This window comes from Sphaerodactylus townsendi, linkage group LG06 (assembly GCF_021028975.2).
Source record: "Sphaerodactylus townsendi isolate TG3544 linkage group LG06, MPM_Stown_v2.3, whole genome shotgun sequence".
In the NCBI taxonomy this organism is placed as follows: domain Eukaryota; kingdom Metazoa; phylum Chordata; class Lepidosauria; order Squamata; family Sphaerodactylidae; genus Sphaerodactylus; species Sphaerodactylus townsendi.
Genome location: NC_059430.1, coordinates 95,513,782 through 95,537,389, shown reverse-complemented (window position 1 = coordinate 95,537,389; position 23,608 = coordinate 95,513,782). Strand labels below are relative to the sequence as shown.

General features: G+C 40.9%; 2 protein-coding genes and 1 long non-coding RNA gene across 8 annotated transcripts; 1 reads left to right on the top strand and 2 right to left on the bottom strand.

The window, feature by feature from the left end:
- Positions 1-3,124: 3,124 nt before the first annotated feature.
- PNRC2 (proline rich nuclear receptor coactivator 2) lies at positions 3,125-9,189 on the top strand. Its single transcript, XM_048500353.1, has 3 exons — positions 3,125-3,274; positions 5,678-5,886; positions 6,707-9,189. The coding sequence occupies exon 3, from the start codon at positions 6,725-6,727 to the stop codon at positions 7,136-7,138; it is 414 nt and encodes a 137-aa protein (XP_048356310.1). The 5' UTR covers positions 3,125-3,274; positions 5,678-5,886; positions 6,707-6,724; the 3' UTR covers positions 7,139-9,189.
- On the bottom strand, positions 9,079-11,990 carry LOC125434738. The gene is made up of 2 exons (XR_007244818.1): positions 9,711-11,990; positions 9,079-9,671 (listed from the first exon to the last, which is right to left on the bottom strand). It is a non-coding gene; the product is annotated as an uncharacterized LOC125434738 (long non-coding RNA).
- Positions 11,991-13,748: 1,758 nt separating this feature from the next.
- SRSF10 (serine and arginine rich splicing factor 10) lies at positions 13,749-22,936 on the bottom strand. Of its 6 annotated transcripts, none has more exons than XM_048500100.1 (6): positions 22,721-22,936; positions 18,261-18,365; positions 16,646-16,749; positions 16,028-16,190; positions 15,713-15,763; positions 13,749-15,585 (listed from the first exon to the last, which is right to left on the bottom strand). In XM_048500100.1, exons 1-6 carry the CDS (start codon positions 22,783-22,785, stop codon positions 15,288-15,290), a joined length of 786 nt encoding a protein of 261 aa, XP_048356057.1. In that variant the 5' UTR covers positions 22,786-22,936; the 3' UTR covers positions 13,749-15,287. The 6 variants fall into 6 exon arrangements, with proteins under 6 accessions (XP_048356057.1, XP_048356054.1, XP_048356056.1 ...); XM_048500097.1 differs by having other exon boundaries at positions 22,715-22,935; XM_048500099.1 differs by having other exon boundaries at positions 15,713-15,766; positions 22,721-22,935.
- Between the last annotated feature and the right edge of the window lie 672 nt (positions 22,937-23,608).

Here is a 23,608-nt window from a genome sequence, read left to right as displayed (position 1 = left end):
CTAAAGGCACCTGGTTGACCACTGAGTCAACAGACTCCTGGACTTGATGGGCTTTGATCTGATCCAACATGACTTTTCTTATGTTCCTGTGTTCTCATATGAAGGATCCATGCCCCACTTCCAATCCCTTACCGTTACATGTTGCTGAAGATTCTGTTCTATCCTCAGCACCATCTGTATTATATATTTATTCAATCCATGGTTTCCTGTTTTCTACTTGTTGAATATCTCTGGACACCTCTCTGTTGATATTGTCCCACAACGTGTTGTTCTTCTTGTACCAGAGCTCAGCTCTATCCAGCAGACCATTCTACTCCAAGATCAGGTGACTATGACCCTCACTCCCTAATTTCCTTCATCTCCTGCAGGAGAGAAAGGGGGGATATAAATCCAAATTCTTCTTCTTCTTCTTCTATTCCAAACGTGCTAGAAGCTATTGCTTTTATTTAGATTCTGCTAGGAAAAGTTTTGGCAAAGTTTTGCGCCCTCCCCCCCCGCCTCCCTTCCTTTTTTTTGCTCTGGGCCCTTAATTTTTATGGGGGCCCTCAGCTTTTTGGGTCTGCTTCCAGGGTGGGTGTATTACGTTTTATGAAATTTTGTCGGATGCCGCTGTAATTTTATTTAATTCACTGTTTTAACTAGGATTTTAATGCTATTACTGTTATGATTATGTTGTTCACCGCCCAGAGCCCTTCGGGGGAGGGGCGGTATATAAAATTGATTATAAATAAAATAAATAAAATATAAAGTGTTTGAAAAGTTCTGAGCTGCAGAATTCTCACCTTTTATGTCTAAAGTATTTAATGCTCATAAATGTTTAGCATTTATGCTCTCAAGCAGCCAAAATCAACTCTATAAGTAAAGTCGCCTTTTCAATAGTGAGTACAATGTGGAAGTTACATATTTCTGTGTAGGGGTGAGCCCCGCGAACCCAGAAGACCTCAGAGAGAGCGCAGGAATGCCTGTGCCATCTGTGCCCTTCTGGGCGCACACGCTCACCGGTCACAAGACCCCCATGAGTCATAGGTCATGAAATGCCTGACTCACTGTCACAAGATGTCCCGGACAAAGGGACAAAGGGGTGCATACCCCCAGGTATGGATTAGGCCTGGACAGGAACGTTTCCTCTCTCACGTACGCAGCCCCATGAGTCATGTACTGTACAATATTCTCCCGCTCTCCCGCCTACTGACCCGTCTCTTGGAAAACCCTAATAAAAGGTGCCAGGGACCAGACTACAGCAGATTAGCCAGATCCACGGATCACGCTTCCTGCCACTGGCTTCTCTCCACCGGATGATATCTCTGTGTCTCGCCTCTTCCTTGCGACCCTCGCGGGCTGACTTCACTTCTGCAGATTTGAAAGGCGGGATTCTACCAAAACACTCTCTGGGGAGTTCAGCTACTGTTCATTCTAATACAGTCCATGGATTGGAGGATTTACATCTACAAAATCTAAATAATAACGATTATATATCACAGATCTGGAACGGCTGCGTTTTCCTTGATTCCAAGAAAGAATTGGACAATTTGACCCTGAATTATTATTTCTGAAAGAATTTGATTTGATATTTATGCAGGAAACCTGGGTTCATGAGTTAGCCAGTTCAGAACTTCAGGGATACAAATCCCTCACCATCCCAGCAATTAAATCTATGCCAAAGGGACAGGGAAGTGCGGGTCTTGCTGTTTTAATATTGGTTGATTTAAAGATTGAAATATGTACCTTGGGGAGCTTTAGTGACAATTATATACAGGTCATTCAAATGACGGGTCAGTATTTCGGAAATTGATTGTGTTTTAACATTTATATCCCGCCTGTAAACTCCAGGTATAGAAAAAATGGGAAAATATGGGAACAACTGTCCTAGACCCTGGAAAGTGTGACCTCCTTATAGCCAATAGAGAAGACACTTATATATGAAGATTTCAATGCTAGGATTGGGCCAGGGCAATTTAAAGTGACTTCGGGTATTGATGCGCAAGTAGCTGATCATGCTCTTTTCTTGGATCAGTGTGCTCAAGACCAAATTACAAGCAAAGTAGGTTTTGAACTTTTGGAGTTATTTTCTTTATATAGCCTGAATATTCTGAATGGTACAAAATTTGATATGGTACAAAATTTGATACCTCAGGAGGTGCGTTCACTTTTCTGTCATCTGGTTCCATGGAAGCTTGCTGGGGAACCAGGGCCAGTCACACACCCTTACTCTGCAAGTATTTGGATGGATGATACCTGAAGAATACCAGGGCCATAATGTGGAGGCAAGCAATGGCAAACTGCTTCCAAACATCTTTTGCCTTGAAAATCCATAAGTCAGCTGTATGGCAACAACAACAACAACAACAATAATAATAGGAGCATGGAACCAGTTAGTATTTGAACCTTAAGTCTGACACATTAACCACTACAACATGCTGGCTCTCGGGGGTATGATAAGGGTTTTATGAATTGTGGAGATACTGGATATAGAAAAAAATTCTTCCCCTAAATACTGGAATTTGGGGGCACCCAATGAAATTGATGGGGAACTGGTTCAGGACAAACCATTACTCTGTAATTAAATTGTGGACTTCACTGTAGATATGGTGGTCACGCATAGATGACTATAGTTAAGACAAATTCATGGAGGAGAGGACCATCCATGGCTACTAGGCATGGTGACTAAAGTCCATGTCCAAAGGTAGTCAAACTCCAGCAGTCAACATAAAGAGTAGAGGGTGTGGTCTCTGTGCCTTGTTTCCCTACTATGCAGGGCAAATGGCTGGCCATTGTGTGAACCATAATGCTATACTAAGTGGACTACTGGCTTAGGATGCTCTTATCTTCACACATTTCGCAACTTTAGAGGCCAACTTTTCAAATTTGACCAAAAGGGAAAGGGGGGGCTCTCTCTCCGCTTTCCTGCCCCGCTTTATTCCATTGGTTTCGCATTACACCATCCGGAACCTTCCCCCCACATTTTCCCGACATTCCCCCGTACAGAGCGTTCAAAATGAAACAACAACCGACAGCAGCTTCCCTATTTCCTTTTCTCCTCCTACAGAACCCGCCCTCACAACCCTAGCAACAGGCGGACGCTGTTACTATTGGCTAACTTTTTGTATGCGCCGCACTGTTATTGGTCAGATTGCTCGAGAAAAGAAGAGACTCCCCCTCCTTCTGCTCTTCAGCTCAGGAAGGCGTCCGCCATTTTGTGTTCGCCGCTGTCTCTGAGGAAGGCGAGGAGCGGTTGAGGCTGTGACTAGACGTGTGGGGAGGCGGACGGATCAAGGTCTGTCTGTAAGAACTTGGGGTGGGAGAAAGTTCTGAGGGAGGTGGGATGGGAGCCGATAGTGCGCCGCCATGTTGCGTTTTCTTTTTAAAAGCAAGAGGTAGGCTCTCTTTAGCGCTTGGCGGGGGGAGGGGGCAGGCGGTTGTTGTTCAGAGGAGAAAGGAATGGGAGAGGTTACCCGATCATGTATACCCCCCCCCCCCCAAGACAGCGGAAGACAGTGAAAAAGTCTAGCAAGAAAGGGCGGGGGGGTGTTGCTTCTGCTACGTGCTTGAAAGGGGCTGGCCTGCATAACAACTAATAAACGAAGGGTCGTCTGATAAGGGGTGTGGAATTGGAAGGTATTTGTTTGGGGGGACGCTGAAGGGAAGGGGCGGGTGTCAGAAGGACTTCCGGCCGCCCTTGGCGACAAAATAAAAGCTGTAAGATAGACTGCTTGCCCGAAGGAATCTCCCCTCCCCTCCCCAATAAAATTGAGGCAAGATTGCCACGGCTGTGGAACTGTTTGGTAATCGAGATTTTTTAAAAAAAAAATTGGGTAAGGATGACTGCATTTTTCCTGGGGGTAGGTATGTTTGTGACGTGCTTTGAGGGTTGAGGTTTTGTGTGTCAACGACATTAAAGGATCGGGGATGTAAGCAGCGGGTCAAGTATCCTGTTAGGCTTGCCAGCCTCCATGTGGGGTCTGGTGTTCTGTGATCACAGCAGGTCAAGATCTACTACAAAGATGCGCCCCCTGGAGGAAAAGGCAGTTTTGGAAGGGAGGTTCTGTGCATTTACACCCCCGTTGAACACCCGCCCAAAACGCCCCCCCCCCATATCTGCAAGAATTGCTCGAGTCGTAGTTTGCAACCGTATTTGAATCCAGGAGTGATGTTTCCCTGCGGGAGCTGGGGAAGAAAACGAATGTCCAGAGAAAGAGAGTTGTTTGGTGTATGTAATCAAAGCTGTTTTGCCCCTAGCGGTTAGTGTGAATGTGACCTCATCCTTTGCAGCAAATTGTGAAAAATATGTGTAAAATGGGGTGTTTGTCTTGTGTCTTGTGGAGAAAAGGAGGTGGAACCATTATGCTCAGGAGAGACCATGGTACGAGCCTTGTATCAAGGAGATATTGTACGTGGGGGAGATAATTTCTTTTATTTGTTATTGTGGTCTGGAAAGAAAAGTGGTCCTATGCAGAGCAGACTAGCATTGAAATCAATGGCCAAGATGTGCCTCACTGGACAGGATTGGACTTGCTGGGGCAAAGAGACCTGCTCTTTTGGAAGTGGGTTACTGCCATGTACTTCGTTCAAAGTGAGACTTAGATGCTACATGCAGTGAGAACCTTGTGCATGGGGGGGGGGGGGTGTTTATTGTAAGCGTCAAATAACTATTTGTGTTCAGTAAAAGAAACGCACTCTGACCTGAATAATCTAGTCTAGCCTGATCTTGTCAGATCTCAGATGCTTTGTAGGATTGATCCTGATGAGAATTTGGATGGGAGACCTCTAAGACCTGATAGGCAGTGGAAGACAGGCAGTGGCAAACCATATCTGAGCATCTCTTGCCTTGGAACCCCACCAGGGACCCTCATAAGTCAGACCTGACTGAACAACAACAAAAAACCAATGTGGAAGAGCTTTCTTACAGTATCTGAAGTACTGGGGGAGGGGTTTCGAATACTTGTTAGTTTTTTGAGAATTAAATGAGTGATTTAAATTTTCTACAATTGAGTCAATAGTTCAGACTAGTAACTTGATATGAATATGTAAAAAATCTATGTGGGCTTGCTCACTACTGGATTTCACTAAAATAAACTGTTTTAATTTTGTAAAATCTGAGCAATATGTTTAAAATGTAAACTACAAACAATGAAAAGTTTGATGTACAGAAGTATTTTAAATGAGTTGTTTCCTATAGGCAGCCCTGTAATTGATCATTCTGTTTTGCTGGGTTTTTTCTTTTTAAACTAATACACAAAATACTTTAATATGTTCCAACTCACAGAAGCTTATACTACAACTCGCTTTTTGTCTTTAAGTACTGTAGATTCTAGTAGACCATTATTGCTGCCCTGGAATTGAAAATACACAGTAGAAGAGACAAGAAATAATAGTTTACTGCAAACTGACTTTTAAATGTTAATGTAGCCAGTAGTGTACTCATATTAGAATACAAAATTAAGGTATCCACTTTTTTTTAAAGTAAAGATGGACAAAGCACATCTTTATGTTTAGAGGCTAGTAGTTAGAACTCATCAACCTTGAGGTCCTTTAAAGCCTTCCAAGTAGAATCTGGTTGGTAACTATGTGGCTGGGCCTAGGATTGGTCAGTTGGGCTGTTATTTACGTATCATCCCCAAAACTACTACTTTCTGGCAAGGAACTTTATTTGATACTTATTCATACTTTGTCTTTTTAGAGCTGGGACTTCTACCCTTGAAGCCCGCGTGCCAAGAATCCGATGTTGGGCTCGGCTTCGTGGCTGAAAACAGCAGATCGGCCCATGAGAACTACCATTTCCAGGCAAAGGAAGGGATCCAACAGGAATCAGCATCTATTCTTTCAGGTGTGGCAGCAAGAAAGAGGGCAGGAGGTGGAGACTGTGGACTTTGAGAAGAAAACTGAAAGGTAAACAGGGCAATAACTGTAATGCAACCTGAAGGGTATTTTGAAATCTTCTCTGCTCAGAACTGGTCTGTTAAGAAAGACCATTTGTCATGGCTTCCTGCATCCTTGGTGAAGAGTTGGAGCTCACATGTAAAAACGCATTATAGCCTTATATTTTGTAGGAAGCAATGAAAATTGAGGTAGTATTGTAGTAACGATGTTTAATTACTCAACATTTAGATGTTATATCTGCCTATTATTCCGTTGGGGTGTTGCTTGTAGAATATTTGGCAAGAACATTCTGTATCACACGTTAAGGTTTTAATGTGTAAATACCCAAATCTCATATGTGTGCCAATCTGTTTTATAAATCTATGTTTTGTTACCGTTATGAACTTTATGAACTTACCGTTTGTTACCGTTATGAACTTAAGTAACTTTTCAAATGACAATGTTTTCGGGTGTAATAAGTGGACTGGCTTGTGAACTTTGGTTGTATTTGAGAACAAAGTTCTAGTGGCTTTTCTTTGGTAGCCAGATTAGTTTGTGAAAGTTTGAGATATTTGTCTTTCATCCCTCCTGGACAGAATAGCAATTTAGGGATAATTCCTGTCAAGTCCTTCCTTCATCGTGGCACTGAGCACCCCCTCCCTCCACTTTTTAAATTGTCTGGGAAACCCTTGTAACATTTAACTTAGCCTTTAGCAATACTAAAGTTTGGCATTCCCTTTGCAGAAAAAAATGTATTTTGTGTTCTGTGCATGTATTTTCAAGAAAATACTTCAGATTTCTGTTGACATTTGTGCTTGTTCTCTTTCCTCTATTTTTCTTTCCTCAATAGGTGACACTTAAGTTGAAAATGGGGGGTGGAGAAAGGTTTAACAGTCCATCTACCCAGCCCCGAAATTCTAATAAGACCCACCAGCAGCTAAACAGGAAAAAGAACAAAGATCAGAATTCACAGATGAAGAAAATCCACAAAAAAGAAAGGGTACATGGATGTAATCCACCATCTGCAGCGTGGCAAGCCATGCAGACTGGGGGAAAGAACACAATGCATTTTCCAACTAGTCAGAATTGGAATCCAGCATTATCCACAGCACTCTTCATGCCTCAAGCCAACCAAAATTATGCTGGAGCAAAATTCAGTGAGCCTCCTTCTCCAAGTGTACTTCCTAAGCCACCGAGTCACTGGGTCACTGTTTCACTCAACCCTGCTGATAAAGATATCATGACTTTTCAGTTGAAGACTTTGCTTAAAGTTCAGGCATAAAGTGTAATCTTTGAAAAAAAAAAAACCCACATTTTACAGTTTTGAAGTCTGCAGTGCTGGGGTTTCAAAGTTCAACCCCACACACACCTGGAATTCTGATTCGCTCTGTGAGAATTGTCCACATGTCACTCTTCTGGTGCTCTGTGCACTGTATCTATTTCTCTGTTGTGTTAAAACTGATAGGCAGCCTGTACCAGTTCCTCACCACAGGTGTCAGCGCTTGCTTTTAAGACCATCTAGCTTTTGTGTTCTCATTAGGCACTGTGACCTTTTCACGTAATGTAAAATTAACTCCAGTTGACTAAATTTATGCTACAAAATAATTGCAAAAATGATTTGCCTACCTTTATGACATGTTGTAGGTGTTGGAGTAAAAAAAAATGGTAACTTTCTGACACTCCAAATTTTAAAAAAATCAAAAATTGTTTTAGAAAACTATGTAAGATCATGTATTTTTCCATTTTGTGCATTACATATGGCTGATCTGTCATTGAGAAGGAGATTTAGGCAGGCAAACCATCAAAGCCCTGTAACCAAAAGCTGAACATTTAAGTTGGAAAATGAATGTTGTAAGAACAGAAAACATGAGCCTGCATTTGATCTCGAACTTCTTGTACAAGCCTAGGGGAACACAACCAGCCTATAAGTGTGCCAACTCAAAAGCATTTTTGCATTGCCAGATGACTGCCAAATGCTTTTCAGTGTTCTCCTTCAATTTCACTGAGCTGTATTTGAAATACATTTTGTGTGTTTTATATCTCTTCTTAAAATAGAACTGTTAAGGCCAGTCTGAAATTAGATGAACTTGTTTAAATGAGGTTTGCAAGTGTAAAAACATCTTTTACATATGGAAGAAAGAGCCATGTAAATAACTGTAAAACTTTGTAGCATATGTACATTTATGCTGGGCTTTCCTGCCAGAATAAAAGTATTTTTAGTACAAAACTGCTGAATGTAAAAAAAAAGACCATGCTAAGCTCATGGCATGATTTTTTTAAAAAAAAAGTTTAAAAAAACAAGCACATATGTCTGTGCCCTTGCACTTGAGTAACTGTGAGGGTATGACCCATGTTTGGCTTTGTAAGTTGAGCTTTTAAAGTGAACATGGTGCAAAAAGCTCATGAGTCAGAAGGTAAAACAAAAACTTTGAAAACTGAGTGCAGTTCAGTTTTCATTATTTGCAATAGCACATTTATTTAATGAAGCTGAATTGCATCTCAAGGCTGTGCTCCTAGGAACACTTGAAGCAATTCTTGTTAATTTAATAGGACAAGTAAAGTGTGCTTTAAGATGCAATCCTGCAGCCTGTATGAATTCATTGGGACTGAAGTATAGAACTGTGTTGGATTGCGCCCAGTGTTGCTTCCATTTTGAATGTATTAAGTGACTAGCCAAGACAAACCATTACAGTATTGGATATTTCAAAGTTTCTTCTAAGACGATTCTCCTTTAACATGCAGGCCTGCCAGAAGCCCATCTGCGAGGCATAATTCCATTTGAGATTCCTGCTTTACAATGTTTAGCCTGGAACTATGTTTGAACTTGGCACTTTAAATTCTTACTACATTACAACACTTGTCCAAAGAGCTGCTTCACAGCAGAACTGTAGAAAAAATTCTCCAATTGGTTTTGCTTCTGAAATTTTCTGGCAACCAACATTTCTAATAGTTAGATTTTTAATGGAATCTCAGATTTGATATTGGCAATACTTGCAAAATCAAAACATCTTTCGTAGCAAATGTCTAGTTGTGATATTATAATTGTCAAAAGTCAAACAAGGAAAATATAGTGCCAGAGATACTTGGCTATATACCAATGTATACATTCAAAATCTTTTAGCAACAATCAAAACTTAAACCACTTCCCCAACTAACATTAAAATTGGATACTGTACCAAAATGTATTACGTCTTGCATCCCAGATCAATCCAAGGTACTTACTGTAGCCCAATATAATTTTAATGTGTTCTAAATTCTGTATTTAAATGCATTACTTGAATATGAATTGGAAACAAAATTCAATAAAAATCCCTAACCCCTTTCCCCCCATAATTTGTTGTCATTATTTTTACAGCTTCTACTAACTGTCAGCCTTGGTCATAATTCTGATTGCTTAGACACAGTGTGGAATATCTATGAGGATTTCATAATTATAAAACAACAACTGGACCTCAGCAATTTCACATAATTGGCTGCATTCTATTCTTCTGCTGATTCTATTCTTTTTCCCTCCAGCAAGCCCTATTTTCTACATGGCTATTTGCCTTCCCAGATCCTACAAAATGCAGCACTGATTGTGTTTCCATAGGGAAAGTATGTACTTTGGCCAACACAGTGTAACAACTTCTGTTGATGTGGCTATTGTCAACACAGCTGAGCTACAGAGAAATCGGCTTAGGCAAGGATAAAGCAGGGCTCCTCCCAAGAAAGGACCAAGAAAAGTTAATACTGCTTTAGTGCTACAAGAAAGCTTGTTTTGGCAACTGCCGTGAATTCTGACTTAAACGTTTTGCAGAGTCTTTACACTAAAGAGTCTTTACTTTACTGACTTAAACGTTTTGCAGAGTCTTTACATGTAAACATGTCATTCTTGCTCTGAGGAGGGAGGGTAACTTGGGAGCTTCCCACTTGCTGCTCAGGGAGGCAAGACTAAAAACTTTCCACTTCCTGTCTCTCAGGCAGGATAGGTGAGCATGGAGAAATTCCTCTCTGAAGAGGATGTAGACCCACAGCTGCTATTGTCTCTGTTGCAAGATGACCAGACGACCCAGAGAGACCTGGACAAAGAACTAAAAAGTCCCAGGTGCAAAATAAAGTGGCTTAATGTGCCACAGATGAAGCTTGCAAAAGGGTCTTACAGTATTTTTATTTATTTATTTATTTATTTGTTCCACTTTTATACCGCCCTCCCCCAAAGGGCTCAGTAGGAACTAGCCCTAATGGCTGCCAGTTCAGCCTGCAGCTATAGTGGCTGATCTTACCCTGAGCGCCTTAATCAGCAGAAGGAACTGAAGGTCTAAGGGGTAAATGTATTAATACACCCTCTCATTTGAGGTTGTGGGAGTTCAGCCATCCTGCTCCAGGTAAATTGGGGAAGCAATCCTGTGACTCCTATCCCCACCCCAGCTTTATGCAGAGAACCACAGCACTCCCCCCTCCCACTCTTGTTGGCTTGTTTAGGTCTGAGAAAGTTGAGCCAAACACCATGGGGGAGAAATTCCAACAGTAGCCCACCAAGGCAACCAAAAAGGCTTCCTTATCAGATACTCGATCTTCCCTATCAGATAATGACAGAAGGCAAATTCTCAGAGGATGGATCAGCCACAGAAGGCTGCCCACTAGGTTATTTAAAGGGAAGATTATCAGTCTCTTTAAGGCTGTTATGGCAGTGAACCTCTCTGACAAGTTGCTGAAAGGGGCCAGATTTAGGCCAAAATGCCTTCCCCAGATACTTTGAAAGGCCCATTGGCAAAGGCAGAAAGGGGCGGGGGGAACCCATGAAGAACTGTTTTCCAATACTATTAAAATCTATATTCCCTAGCCCCACACACTATAGAAATGTTGCAGGTACCACTAGTGGATGTCCCCATTGCAACCTTGCAATTTACAGACTTCCTTTTAGGAGACATAAGGTCCATAAAGGATGCATTAGACAGAAAAGGCAAATCCTAAGAAGTGTTTGCTCTAGCTATAAGGCACCGGTTACTGCTGCCCGTATCTTGAAGGCTTCTGTTGTCTGGGCCGGAAAATTAGGTGAGCTCACATCTAGCAATAATAGAAAAGCTACTGAAGGAACAAATCGCATCTCTACGGCTGTTTCCTTCTTTGATGTGTTTCTAGACACCATGACCTTCACAGCTCATTCTGTGGTACCAGCAGCTACCACCAGACACACCCTGTGACTTCAGGCAGGCAAACATACCCTTCATTCCAATAGTGATGGCCTTTTTAGGATGGCAGACTTTTTGGAAATACACTAGACAAAATATTGGTGAAGACTAGAGACAAGAAGGCCATGCCAAAAAGTTTACAAAAAGATGATAGGAGTCATTTCTCCCCAACCTCCTTTTATTTCTGTCTCACACTGCGATGGTCCAGTCTTGACTGTAGGAAGACCCAGTGGGAAAAGAGCAAAAGCTCCATTTGTAGAAGTTTGTGGTTCAACAGGGCCTCACAATTCCAATCCTACCAATCCAACATGATCAATCAGTCTCTCAAGCAAGGAAAACAAGTAATGCCAGGCCAGGAAGACTACATTTCCAAGTTCAATGGGAACAGTCACAACAGGGCCATTGAGTGAAACAAATAATTTAATTATGCTAGAGTTCACCAGTCTCCTCCCAAACCAGTTCCTTATTTTTCCCTGATCTCTCAACAAGTGTCTATTACATTTTCTTCATAGTACCCAAGCGAAAAAGGGACTGTGAGCCATTCTGGATCTGAAATATGTCAATGGTTTTGTGACCCACAAACAGTTTTCATGAAGACTCTACACTCAGTAAAGCTTTCATTCCTGGAAACTTTATGACTTCCATCAATCTCATCAAGGCATACCTACACATCCCTATTTACACAGATCACCATAGGTTCCTCACAGAATCAGAACTGGGAGAGACTAAAAGATCCATCAAGTCCAACCCCTTACCATGCAGGAATACACAATCAAAGCACTCTTGACAGATGGCTATTCAGCCTCTTTAAAAACCTCTTCACTGAAAACAAGACATTCACCTACTGTCCTTTTGACAGCCAGCAAGGTGTAGTGGTTAAACGCAGGTGGCTTTTAACCTAGAGAACCAGGTTTGATTCCCCACTCCTCCACATGAGAAGTGAACTCTTTATCTGGCAAACTGGATTTGTTACCCCACTCCTAGACCTGAAGCCTGCTGGGTGATCTTGGGCCAGGCAGTTCTCCAAAACTTTCTCAGCCCCCCTACCTCACAAGGTGACTGTTGTGGGGAAAGGAGATTGTAAGATGTCTTGAGTCTCCTTACAGGAGAGAAAGGTGGGATATAAATCCAAACTCGTTTTCTTCTGTCTGTAGCCAGAAAACTTGGCACATGCTAGATCTGAGAAGGGGTCTCATAATATACAAGAAGGGCTCTCATACAAACAAGGCCCAAACAAAGGAGAAAAAATGTCTAGTCAGTTGTATGTTACACCAAGAAATAGCGCATTTCCAAGGCATATAAGGCCAGGAACATCCCTGTCCCCACAGGCATCACAGCCAGTTCAGTATGAAGTGCAGCCAATGCTGCCCTTGACCACAAAACCTCAGTTGAGGAGATATGTAAGGTAATGACTTGATCTTTCATACTGACCTTTGTGAGGCACTACAAAATAATTTTTCTTCAGTCAACACAATGGAGGATGTGTAATTCCCACCCAAAGTCAGAGGGACATCACTTTTCAAGATCCCCTCCTCCTCAGAGTAAGAATTAATTTCATCACGTAGCAGAAATAAGATTCGATGGCAATAACAATTGGAAACTATGAAAGGGAAGACTCGGTTCATCTCCTTCAGTTTGGTTTGGTTACTGTTGCTCTAACACCAGTTTCACTACATCAGTTTATCTTGTTTTTGTTACTGTTCACTGTTCAGTATTTTTTCTTTCTGTACTATTAGTTAGCTTGGGAAGTGTTTAAACTGCGCCAAGAGTTTTGCACCTGGGAGACAGGAAGTGGAAAGCTTTTAGTCATGTCTCCCTGAGCAGCCAGTGAAAAACATCCAAGTTTCAAGATGCCCTCCTTATCTCAGAGCAGAAGGAAGCCTCACGGTAAGTTTCCAAGGTTCCTTTTTCTTCTGAGGTTTCAAACTAGCTCTCAGCTAATAAAATCCTGACACCGGTGAGCACTTACTGTTAAGCCAGTTTGCCTGCTGAACTAGGCAGAAATGTCCACAAAACTAATTCTTAGCATTCAAACATCCCTACTCCTCAGCAAACAATATCTTGAGAGCACCACTATTAATGTTAGGAGGATCAGCTATACCAATACTTCCCCCAGTTCACTAGTAGCAGCAGCATCTGTATCCTTTTTGAGCTACTGTAGCTATAGCTTTCGTCTTTCCAACAGACAAAGTGCCCTTGGGTCTTAGCTGCCGCCGTCCAACCTTGTGAGGTACAAGAGGCTGAAATTGGACAGCTCATGTTCACCCAGCAGACAGAGAAGTGTTTAAATAGCTAAATGTTATATCTTGCCACACTGTACAGGCCAGAATCTTTGGAAGTCACACAATATAGCCTAGGACATTTCAAAAGTTAATTGCAGCTCAGAGGCATTTGCTCTCATTTATTAGAAGCCATACTGCAAGGTACTAATGTTTGCATAGGTTAGTAAGTTTGAACACATACAACTTGAAGGTAGTGGGTATCTGACAACTGTTCCTGCCCTTAGCACAAAATGAAATCATACTCCTAAAATGTTCAAACAAGTGTTGAACAACTTGATTAAGTTCAAGCCTTTCTATCAAACCATACTGAACATGAAAATTAAGGTCAGTATTCAAGATTTTAAAGCGTAACTTATTTTCCTATTTGAATTTGAATTCCCTTCAGTTACAAATTTGTATATGTTCCCAGGCCAAAATTAAAGTTCTAAGACTGCAATAATTCTACTAGAGCAATATTTCCTTTTTTATTACAACATGTTTGCTAGATTTACAGCAAGCAGAGAATAAGCTGGGTCTATACCTTGATCAAAACACTGATGTTTTAAGTCATATACAATATTTGTTAGAAAGAACATATAAAAATACTTTTTAAGAAGCCTCTATAAGAAAGGAAATACAAAGTTTATTTCCACAACTTTCCTCTGACCAGAGCTGCACTCTAATGCTACAGTTTTTAACAATACACTGTGTTGTTTCAAACTATACATCAGGGAGAAGTCTACAAAATTAAAGGAATGCAGATATAAATGATTGCATAGCAGAACATGAACAATAACCAAAATTAGAAATACTATCAAATATACAAAGGTTCTAGAATCACCCCTTAAACACGTTGCACAGCCACTATTTAAAAAAAACCCAGCTCATGTTCAGACAAGTCCTGCTGGATTTGAAAACAGGATTCTTTCATCAATGTTCATTGATCCTATTTAATAGAAACAGAGGACCCTTGGCTGTCAGAAGCTGACTTTTTACATTTCAGTAGATTTTCGATGTTCATAATACAACATTGTGCCATCTCCAGAAAATACATGGCATTTTTTTCAATTTCAGCTTAGAACAACAAATCAAAAGCAAAGGGTACAAAACTGAGACCTGCTGCTCAAAGGTGGTTCTGAAGTATAAACTCAAGCTACCAGTTAGGATTAGAGGCCTGGCTGGAAGTTGGTAGTGATGGACACAAACTACTTAATGAAGCCATTGGCATAAAAATTTAGTTCTGACATACTGTATATACTAATCAGATGTTTTACTTGCATCTATATAGCAATAAGCCCTAAGAAAATGGTGAGCATTGCTCACTAAAACTTGATGTACCACACTTTGTATAAGTGTAAACACATTTACCTAATTATTTCACTTGTAGGGGTTCAAATATAAGGGACACCAAAAATCTCAACAAGACTCACAATAACTTCTCATGGCTGATCTTAGCCCATGTTGTTATACGGCCTACAACTCAATGCTATCTTTCCACTTGCTCCAGGAACCAGCCATCTTGATACAAGTGAGCACGGAGAATAGCAACCCTCTCCTCCCCTTTTGATCTAGAATGTGAAAAGACCCGTTTATATTTGCAGCTGTTGGTGTTGCATTATTGCTGCCCAATTTTCCACTTGTTCAGCAGGAGCTACTGGACAATTTAAATAACTGTTATGTTCATGGAACAGTTGGAACATTTTATCTGTGAATGAAATTCTTATTAGGACAATGCTATGATCATGATGAAGGTACCATCAATATCTAAACCATAAAAATGCAGGTGTATTACAAAAATATACATAGACGCCACAACAACTTCAGTAGCTGCCCATGACATTTAACGAAGTGGACTCTTGTATAAGATTCTCCATTTGTGTTTTAATTGTTATAGTTGCCTGCTACAGGGAAAACTGACAAAGATATTTTAAGCAATGCTGCAACATTATAACTGAACTGTGTAATTGGGTGATACATGCCTAAAAAACAAGGTACACTGCTAGTGGCCACTGGATTTGGGACTAGCCCATGATCGGGATCGGGATTTTGATCTAGATCTAGAATGAGATCTTGAGTGAGATTTGGATCTAGCTGGTTCTTTTTTCCTCGCTTCTTTTTCATATCTCGAGCTGGACTTATAGTGTGTCTTAGAATCCGTTTTAGAAGTGCCTCTAGATTTAGTACGAGATGCAGACCTAGAACGTGATTTAGCCTTCATTTCTTTTTTGGGTGGTGACTTAGACTGCGATCTTGAATTGGACTTTGACCTTGAAAAAGATCGGTTACGGTGTCTGAACCTATCAGAAAGAGGAAGAACACATTTGAATATGGACATGTTGCTAGGAGTTCCATATCTCACATTAAAATGGCTTATCCTAGGCACACCAATCCAATTTTGAACTGGTTATATAAAAGAATCTTTACCTATCATTATCAGAAGGACTTCTGCTACGGCGACGTCTTCCAGCAGGTCTACTGCTAAAAAGGTACATCAGAAAAAGTAAACAGTGGCATATACTTTACAATAACACACGCATCCACTAAGAAGTTTCTTGAGATGCACTTTTTTTCCTCTTCAATGGCACAGACTATTGTAGACCAGATGGTGCATGCAAGGCAAAAAACACTTCCATGCATGTAATTACAAAAAAGACTGGATACTTAGAGGTGTCAGACAGGCAATATGATCTCTCTTCTCCTTCACATGGCAGCATAGGTCAAGCCAAGAACAACACTTACTTTCTAGGACTATAAGATCGGCGATAGTTGTAGTCGAAGGATCGGCTTCTAGAACGCCTTCTTTCATAACTACGGCTTCTAGAACGCCTGTATCTGTCATAGTCATCGTAACGGGAAGAGCTGTACATATTTCTTCCTTCCTTGGCTTTCATTTGGTTTGGAGCTGAAGAAAAAAATTGAACACAGTTTCTTAATGTTTACAGATTACTATCTGATACTTTAATATATTCCAACTGGCTTTGGTAAATCCAATTTCTTCCTGTCATTAACATGTTTATATCCTGCCTTTCCTCCTCAGAGCCAAGGACAGCTACCATAAAAACAAAACAATTAAAACACAAGAGTATAGTTGACATATATAGAAATCCACACACATACTCCCACCACAAAAACATCTGTTGAAATAGGATGCAAAACCCCGAGAGGATCAACTTGATCATCTTACTGTGAACCATCATTTCAGGACTCAGCTCAAGACAGTTTGGTGGACTGTGAAGTGAGCACAACAAAAATTCAAGTTCTACATATGTAGCAGATTTGGGGTTTATAACCCCATGTAATAAAATTTAAGCCCCAATTATTTAAGGGTTAAATTAATTGTGAACACAATTCACTTACTTTTCCGATCTCCTTGAGCAAATTGTATTTCTATCTGACGGCCACAAATCCACTTTCGATCCAAATTATGAAGGGCATCTTCAGCATCACGGACATCTTCAAATGTGCTAGATGTTAAGGTACTTGGGAATTTGAAGTATTTACAGCTATAGTTAACAAGGTTTGGCTTTCTAATGCCATCATATACCCTTGTTTTACCAACTTATTTTGGCATAACCAAAAATTAGCTGACATTAACTGTATACCTATTACAAACTTTTAGAAAAAAGGCAAATTTCCACTTAAAAAGTGTGAATGCCATATTCTTCCCATAAATACTAATATGTCAAGGAAGGCTGGTTTCTCATACTGAGAATCTGTGTTCCCCTTAAATTGGGACTCCCATTGTGACATTTCAAGTGCTGAACTTTGATGAAGTTAGTACTAAAAATGGATTGTTCCCTAGACTTTTCTGCTATAGGTTTAAAAGTTACTCTAGTGTAAAGTTAAACCCAAATCTTTGATGAAGGCATACACTAAAAAATTAAGCTTGGGTCAAATATGACATAATGTACTCATATTTGCATTTCTCTGTAATCCAAATAGATTTCTATTTACCAGCTTCTAAGCAGAAGCTAAGCAGACAAACTCAAGTTAAGACTGCATTTCCCTCAGAACCATAGTTTAAAAAGACACAACTAATTATTAAGCAAGAATTACAGGGCCCATTACTAGACTACACCAGAAAAATTGATTGGTTTACCACTTACACAAGCAAGAGGATAGCTCTTATTCTGTAGGATACATCAGGTATGGCTCCTTTAATCTTGGCCACCATTCAACTTCATCTTGACCTTTAACTCTTTAAGTGCTTGTCAGAAGGACTTGTCATGAGATGCTTGGTCAAAAATGACAGATGGCTTTATCTTTACACTTTGAAAACCAACCTTTTCCCCCATTTGTAGATAAAGCGAAGCTTTGTCTCCCATTATGGCTTGTCCTTCTTCCAGCTTTTCTTTATCTTTTCTTTTCCCAAACTTTCCCTTCTCTTCAAGCCTGATCCTTAAGAGGTCTTTGGCTTGTCTACTTGCCTTAATTCTTGAACTCTACTCTAAAGGTTTTTTCATGCTTTCTCTTTGGGGTCGCCATTACTGTACAGCTTTACACTCTGAGGCAACAACAGAGGACAGTATATTAGGGGACAATAATCAGAGCAAGACTTTTCACCTTTTTAATACAAATCTACTTTTGATCAAATTATTCTAGTTTCCATGAAGTTAAACAATAAATACCAGCCACATTTTGCTAAACTTAAGAACAAATTAATCATCAATGCTAGTTATATTAAGATGCAAAGACACATTTGTTGCAGCAGCAAATGCCATTTATATTAAAAGCATCAGTCAGAATTATGAAGCTTGCAACAAAAAAGCACATTTTGCTAGATATGGCTTAAATTTTGAGAAAATATGGCAATTTATAACATTTTATTCTTTGGGAAAAGGCAGCACAATAAGACACATTACATACAACATAGAAGTAAACAACTTTTTCATTTAGGTTTGTTACCTCATACACAAATGTGGATTTCATACTTCCACACCCCTCACTAATCAGCCTTCTGAAGAAAGGATATTGAACATAGGCAAATCCTCTTGGCCGACGAGTGTAGAAATCTAGAGGAACATACACATCAACTATAGGCCCATAACGACCAAATTCACGACGTAAGTCTTCAGACCTGAAAAAGAACACTTAATATTTGTGTCTCCCCTGGAAATATTACATGAAGTTGTGAAACAAAATTCTAGTTGTTTAAACTCTACTTAGTGCCAATACTATTTTAAGCAGCCCTAGCCAGCCCCCCCCATACAATATGGAAGTAAAAGACAATGAAACTCATGTCATAAAGGTGCATTTAATATCAGGAGTACTTTAATAATGAACAGGTTTTAGATGGCTTTCAAGTCTATACTGAATCCTCCCTCCAGAACTCAGAAATGACAAAAAGGACACATGCTAGTGGGTGAATGACTAATAATTAAACAGATGGACACAGAAAAGTAAACGACAGCTAATACAGCATAGCAGCTAAGAAATAATGCAATCATTAACAGTCCTACAGCCTTCTAGCACTGTAAACTAGGAAATTCTCAGTTCAAATCTCTCCTTGTTTAGCAGCTCACTATATGGTCCTAGACAAGTCACTCTCTCAACTCCTCTTCTACAATACTGCTATAATAACGTGAGCTATTTTAATGATTGAGACAATATATGAAGTGGTTCAACCAAACAGCACTACAGACATTATACATTGCATTATGTGCAACAATACTAAAGATGACCCCTGTCACCCATCTCCCAAGTTTTACAATTCTTATAAATCAAAATGACTGAACAGACAAAAGTGTAGCTTCTGTGGATTGCTACAATTCCTGAATACACTCAGTTTCTTGGAAACCAACTCTTTTTCAATATCAAGTTCAACACATCAGAATGATCCTTTTGCAGTTTACAGAGAAGCTGATTCATAAGAAAAACTGAAACCAGATGAGACTCAAAGAAGGGTGCATTCTAAGAACTTGGCTGCTGCTTTAATAAAAATCAAATACATACGGGAAAACTAACCGTTTTACAAAAGCAATAATTAACTTAATGTTTCCTCAGATAATATTAAGAGGGAATTCAGAACCAAAGAAACACCAATCAGTAGTTACTGTACCAAAAATTGAAAACAGATAGGGAGGGGGGGACTTTTGTGAAGTAATTTGATGAAACAGCCCACAAATTTAGGTATCTGTCATTTAATTAAAATTACTATTACTTCTCAGTTTGGCTCCCAAATGTATTAACTGTTCCCGATTACAAACTTACGACTCAATTATGCATTCACAAATGTGATTAAATTTGAGCAAAGGACCTTTAATTAAAAACTATCCATGCTGTTGAGAAGTTTTACTTTCTTTTTCCACTCTTGCTACTCTACAGCACTATCATATTTCCATGCACTTCCTAGGGTATCCAGGCTTGCCTCTCACCCCCCAATCTTTCTTAAACCTGCTTTGCTGCAAAGTTTTGGAAAAGACTGAGTAAAGCCAGGATTAGCGGCTGTGTGGTGGGAAAGTCTATGTTTTCCCAGACACAGTCCCCACAGCCAAAGGGAGCAATTGTATACTGTCTTGCTGCTATTGCAATAAGTGAAATAGGTTATATGAATTCCTAGCTTTTTTTAAAAAGTCTCTATCCTCTTCTATTGCAGAGATACAACAGGAAAGGTACATCTTTGCAACAAAAAAGCTAGAGACTTTCTTTTAAAAAATTAAAGTTGAGAATTCACAGAACCTGTTACTTTTATTGTCATAATATGCTGATATAAAAATGTGAAATTGCCAATTTAAAAGTCCTAGTAGTGAGGGATGGTCGTTGCTGTGGAAGCCCCGTTACTACTACACTTTATTTAGATTTTTATGTTGCCCTTCTCTTTCCAGATCGGCAACAGATGGGGGAAACATCTTAAGTGTGTTTTGTAAAAACCTTAGTCTGAAGGTAGTATGAAGTTAAGGAAGAGACTGGAGGAGGAACAGAAGCATTCCAACAGATCTTAAGTAATTCTTCAAAGCAGCAGTTCTGAACATGTGGGTTTGGACTCAATCATGAGTCTCTTGTAAGCCCAGGAGAGAAGATGAGTTGTGAGAAAGGAACTGATGCAAGTTTTGGATTGACTATCTCTGCATAATTTGTTAAATTACTACATAATGTAACCTATTGATCAGTATCAATATACACACTTATATATATCTTGGGGTTCCATATATCTATAAGCATTAAGATTATACACTATAGGCATATATATATGCTTATAGATAGAGATATCTGTGACTTCCACATTTTATACTGGGGAGAAGGAATCAGAATGAACTTGTTTTGCAATTAGGAAACAAAAACCACAGTAAGTTTAGAAATGAGTTACATTTCAAAAGGTTTACTGCCTCTCAATTCATCACCCTGAGAGAACAGAGGCCATGTAAAATAGACTAACTGCAGACATGATGGGAAGGCAGAAATAGAAAGGCAGAATGTGAAGTGATAGAAGTGAAATATATGGAAGTAACTACAGACAAGGAGTGGTATTAGTAATGTTTTACACACACACACCCATATAGGGAAATGTCCTTTGGTAGGGATGCTTTCAAAACTGATAATAGAAGCATGGAGGCATAGGGGTGGGAGAGATTAAAAAAATGCTCAGGTAGGGTTGAAAAATGAGCGGACATAAAATGTAAGAGGAAAAAGGCTGTTCCTCATGCAAAGGTGTGACTGCTGCTTTATTCCAGTCATGATGTTTTAGAATGTATTTTCTCAAGGCTAGCCTCATTAAACAAATGTTTTGCATAAATTTTAACACACAATTCTTGTTAAAGACTGAGGTCCACTCCCACCCGCAGACAGACAAGCAAAACCAGACTGGCAGTTGGGAGTGGTTTTTACCCACTTATTGGATTAGTTACCATTTTGATGGGATATTGCTTTAATCTATTTCCTCTCTGTATTATCCCCCCTTCCGTTTTCCCAGCATAATAAAGAGATACTCTGGCCGCTTCCGCATGGCCACGCTGGGGGTGTGTGTGTGTGTTTTTGTTGGCGCATATGACGCCGACACACACACACCCCGGGACCGTTCGCATGAACGGTCCCGGTAAAGACAGGGAAGAGCTGCGCCGTCGCCCAATCAACTTACCTTCCCTGCGACCTTCCGGCGCATTGCCGAGGCCAGGGGACACACACCCCACCCCCCGCCCGACCACTCCAGAGTCGCAGGGCGGGTAAGTTGATTGGAAAAGGTGGGGATGGCGCCTTCCAGAAAACCTCGCTCAGGGAGCGAGGTTTGGAAACAGTGGCTTCGTGCCGCTGGGGGGGGAGCATGGCTGCAATGTAGCTGCGCCCCCCATGCGAACAGCTCCCTAGGAACGGCGTTTATGCTGTCCCTAGGGCGCTGTAAAAGGCCCGTGCGGAAAGGGCCTCTGACCTGGAAGTGAACCCTGACTCAAGAATGCTTACATGCAATACAGTCGGTTAAGTCTTTCAAGTGCCACTGAGCCTGTTTTATTTTGCTGTTACAAACTAACATGTGTACCAAGCATGAATTCTATTTCGTTATTTACCTTGTTAATTAAATTGTGGAATTCACAACCACTGGAGATTGGGATGACTACAAGCCTAGATGACTTTAAAAGGAGATTAAAGAAACTCACAGAGATTACATCTAGTAAAAATAACTAAAAGGGCTTCCATGTCCTTTGAATCTCAGTGCCTTGGGAGGCATCATCAAGATCCTGGCATTTACATTCTACATCCTACTTGCTGGCCCTCCTGGGCAAGTGGTTGACTAAGACTAGATGAACTACTGGTTTGAGACAGTAAAGAATACAACCCATGCAATACCTTTATTAGGACCAACCCAACGACAATCGGCCAGCCTCACGAAGTGGTGAGAACAGTGGACTAGGCTCAGGGAGACTCAAGTTCAAATGCCCAGTATACTATGAAAGCTTGCTGGAAAGCATGCACACTCAGCCTAATCTAACGTGTTTTTTTTTTTTAAGAATAGGGTTTCCACTGGGGGGGGGGAATGTACAGGATAAACAAAGTAAATAAATTCTTTTAAAAGGAAGAAAATGAACCAAAGGAGCGTGCAAGTTTTCGAGCTTCCATAACTCATTAGGCCAAATGTTATAAAATAAAAAAGATAGAAAAAGCGGAGGGGGGGGGGTTAGGTTACGATGTTAAAAGAAACTCCTAATGCGTGTGAGACGTATAACACATTCTCTTAATTATCTCGCTGCTCTAAATACATCTTTTAAAGCTTTTCTGGCGCCAAGTCGAATTTAAAAAAGGGAAGCACAAGTAACGGAGGAAAAGAGCGGGAAGGCCTTCTGGGCTGCCTCCTATTTCGTTCTTGGGAAGCCAGTCAAGCCAGCCCGCCAAAGTCTAAACAGATGGCGGCGCCCCCACATCGTCACTCGCTCAGGCGCCATCTAGGCCGGAGACAGTACTAGGACAACCCGTTCCCCGCCCCCCCGCCTCACTTACACACACCTGGTGTCGTCGGCCACGTTCCGCACAAAGAGAGAAGTGTTGGGAGGCCGCAAGTAGCGAGACATGGCGCTCGTGTTGGTGGCCGACCCGCTGCGTGGGTGGGGGAGAGACGGAAGAGGGAAAAGGGAAGCAACCTCTCCAGACTGGGGGGCGTAAAAAGAACGCCTCCAGCCCAACCGCCTTTTGGAGGCGTCTCGCGAGACCTGGCCACTTCGGCGGCGAGACGCTGAGAACCACCTCACGCCAAACCACCTCGCGAGAGTTGGTGCTTCAGCCGCTAGCGGTTGGGCGGGCGCGCGAGGAAACCTTGTTCGCTCACAATAGGGGTGGGGGAGGTGCCGCAGCGCGTGCGCGTTGTTCTCCCAGGACCTAGGCGCAGTCAAGTCAAAAGAGTGGGAGGAGGAGGACTACTAGTCGGCTTCTTTCTGCGTAAATGTTGCGGCCGTCAAACGCTTCGTGTGGTGTTTTGTGCGCATGCACTGCCCGGCTCCTTCACATTTAACTTCAGTCAATGAAGCGGGTGTAGTGCTGGGCGTTAGTTAGTCGTTATTTTTCCCGCTTTGAGCGTGCGGTGGCTGTGAAATCTTCTGTTACTGAGGACATCGCCGTTGAGGAACGACTTCCCATTTAATCCTCCTGGCCGATAGGTTGAGCGGGGGGGGGGGGGGGATTTTCATATTGGTTCTGAACTTTAATGAAACAAATAAGTGGTATTCTATACATGCGTATTTATTTTTTAAAGTCTTTAAGGTAGATTACAATTTTCAAATAGTTGAAAGTGGTTCTTGTAAAAACATGTGGATATTGGTGTATTAAAAAAATCTGCCAAGTGAAAGAAATAATGCCCCATATATGCTCTGAAACTCTTGCTTAGGTCCCTACAAAACA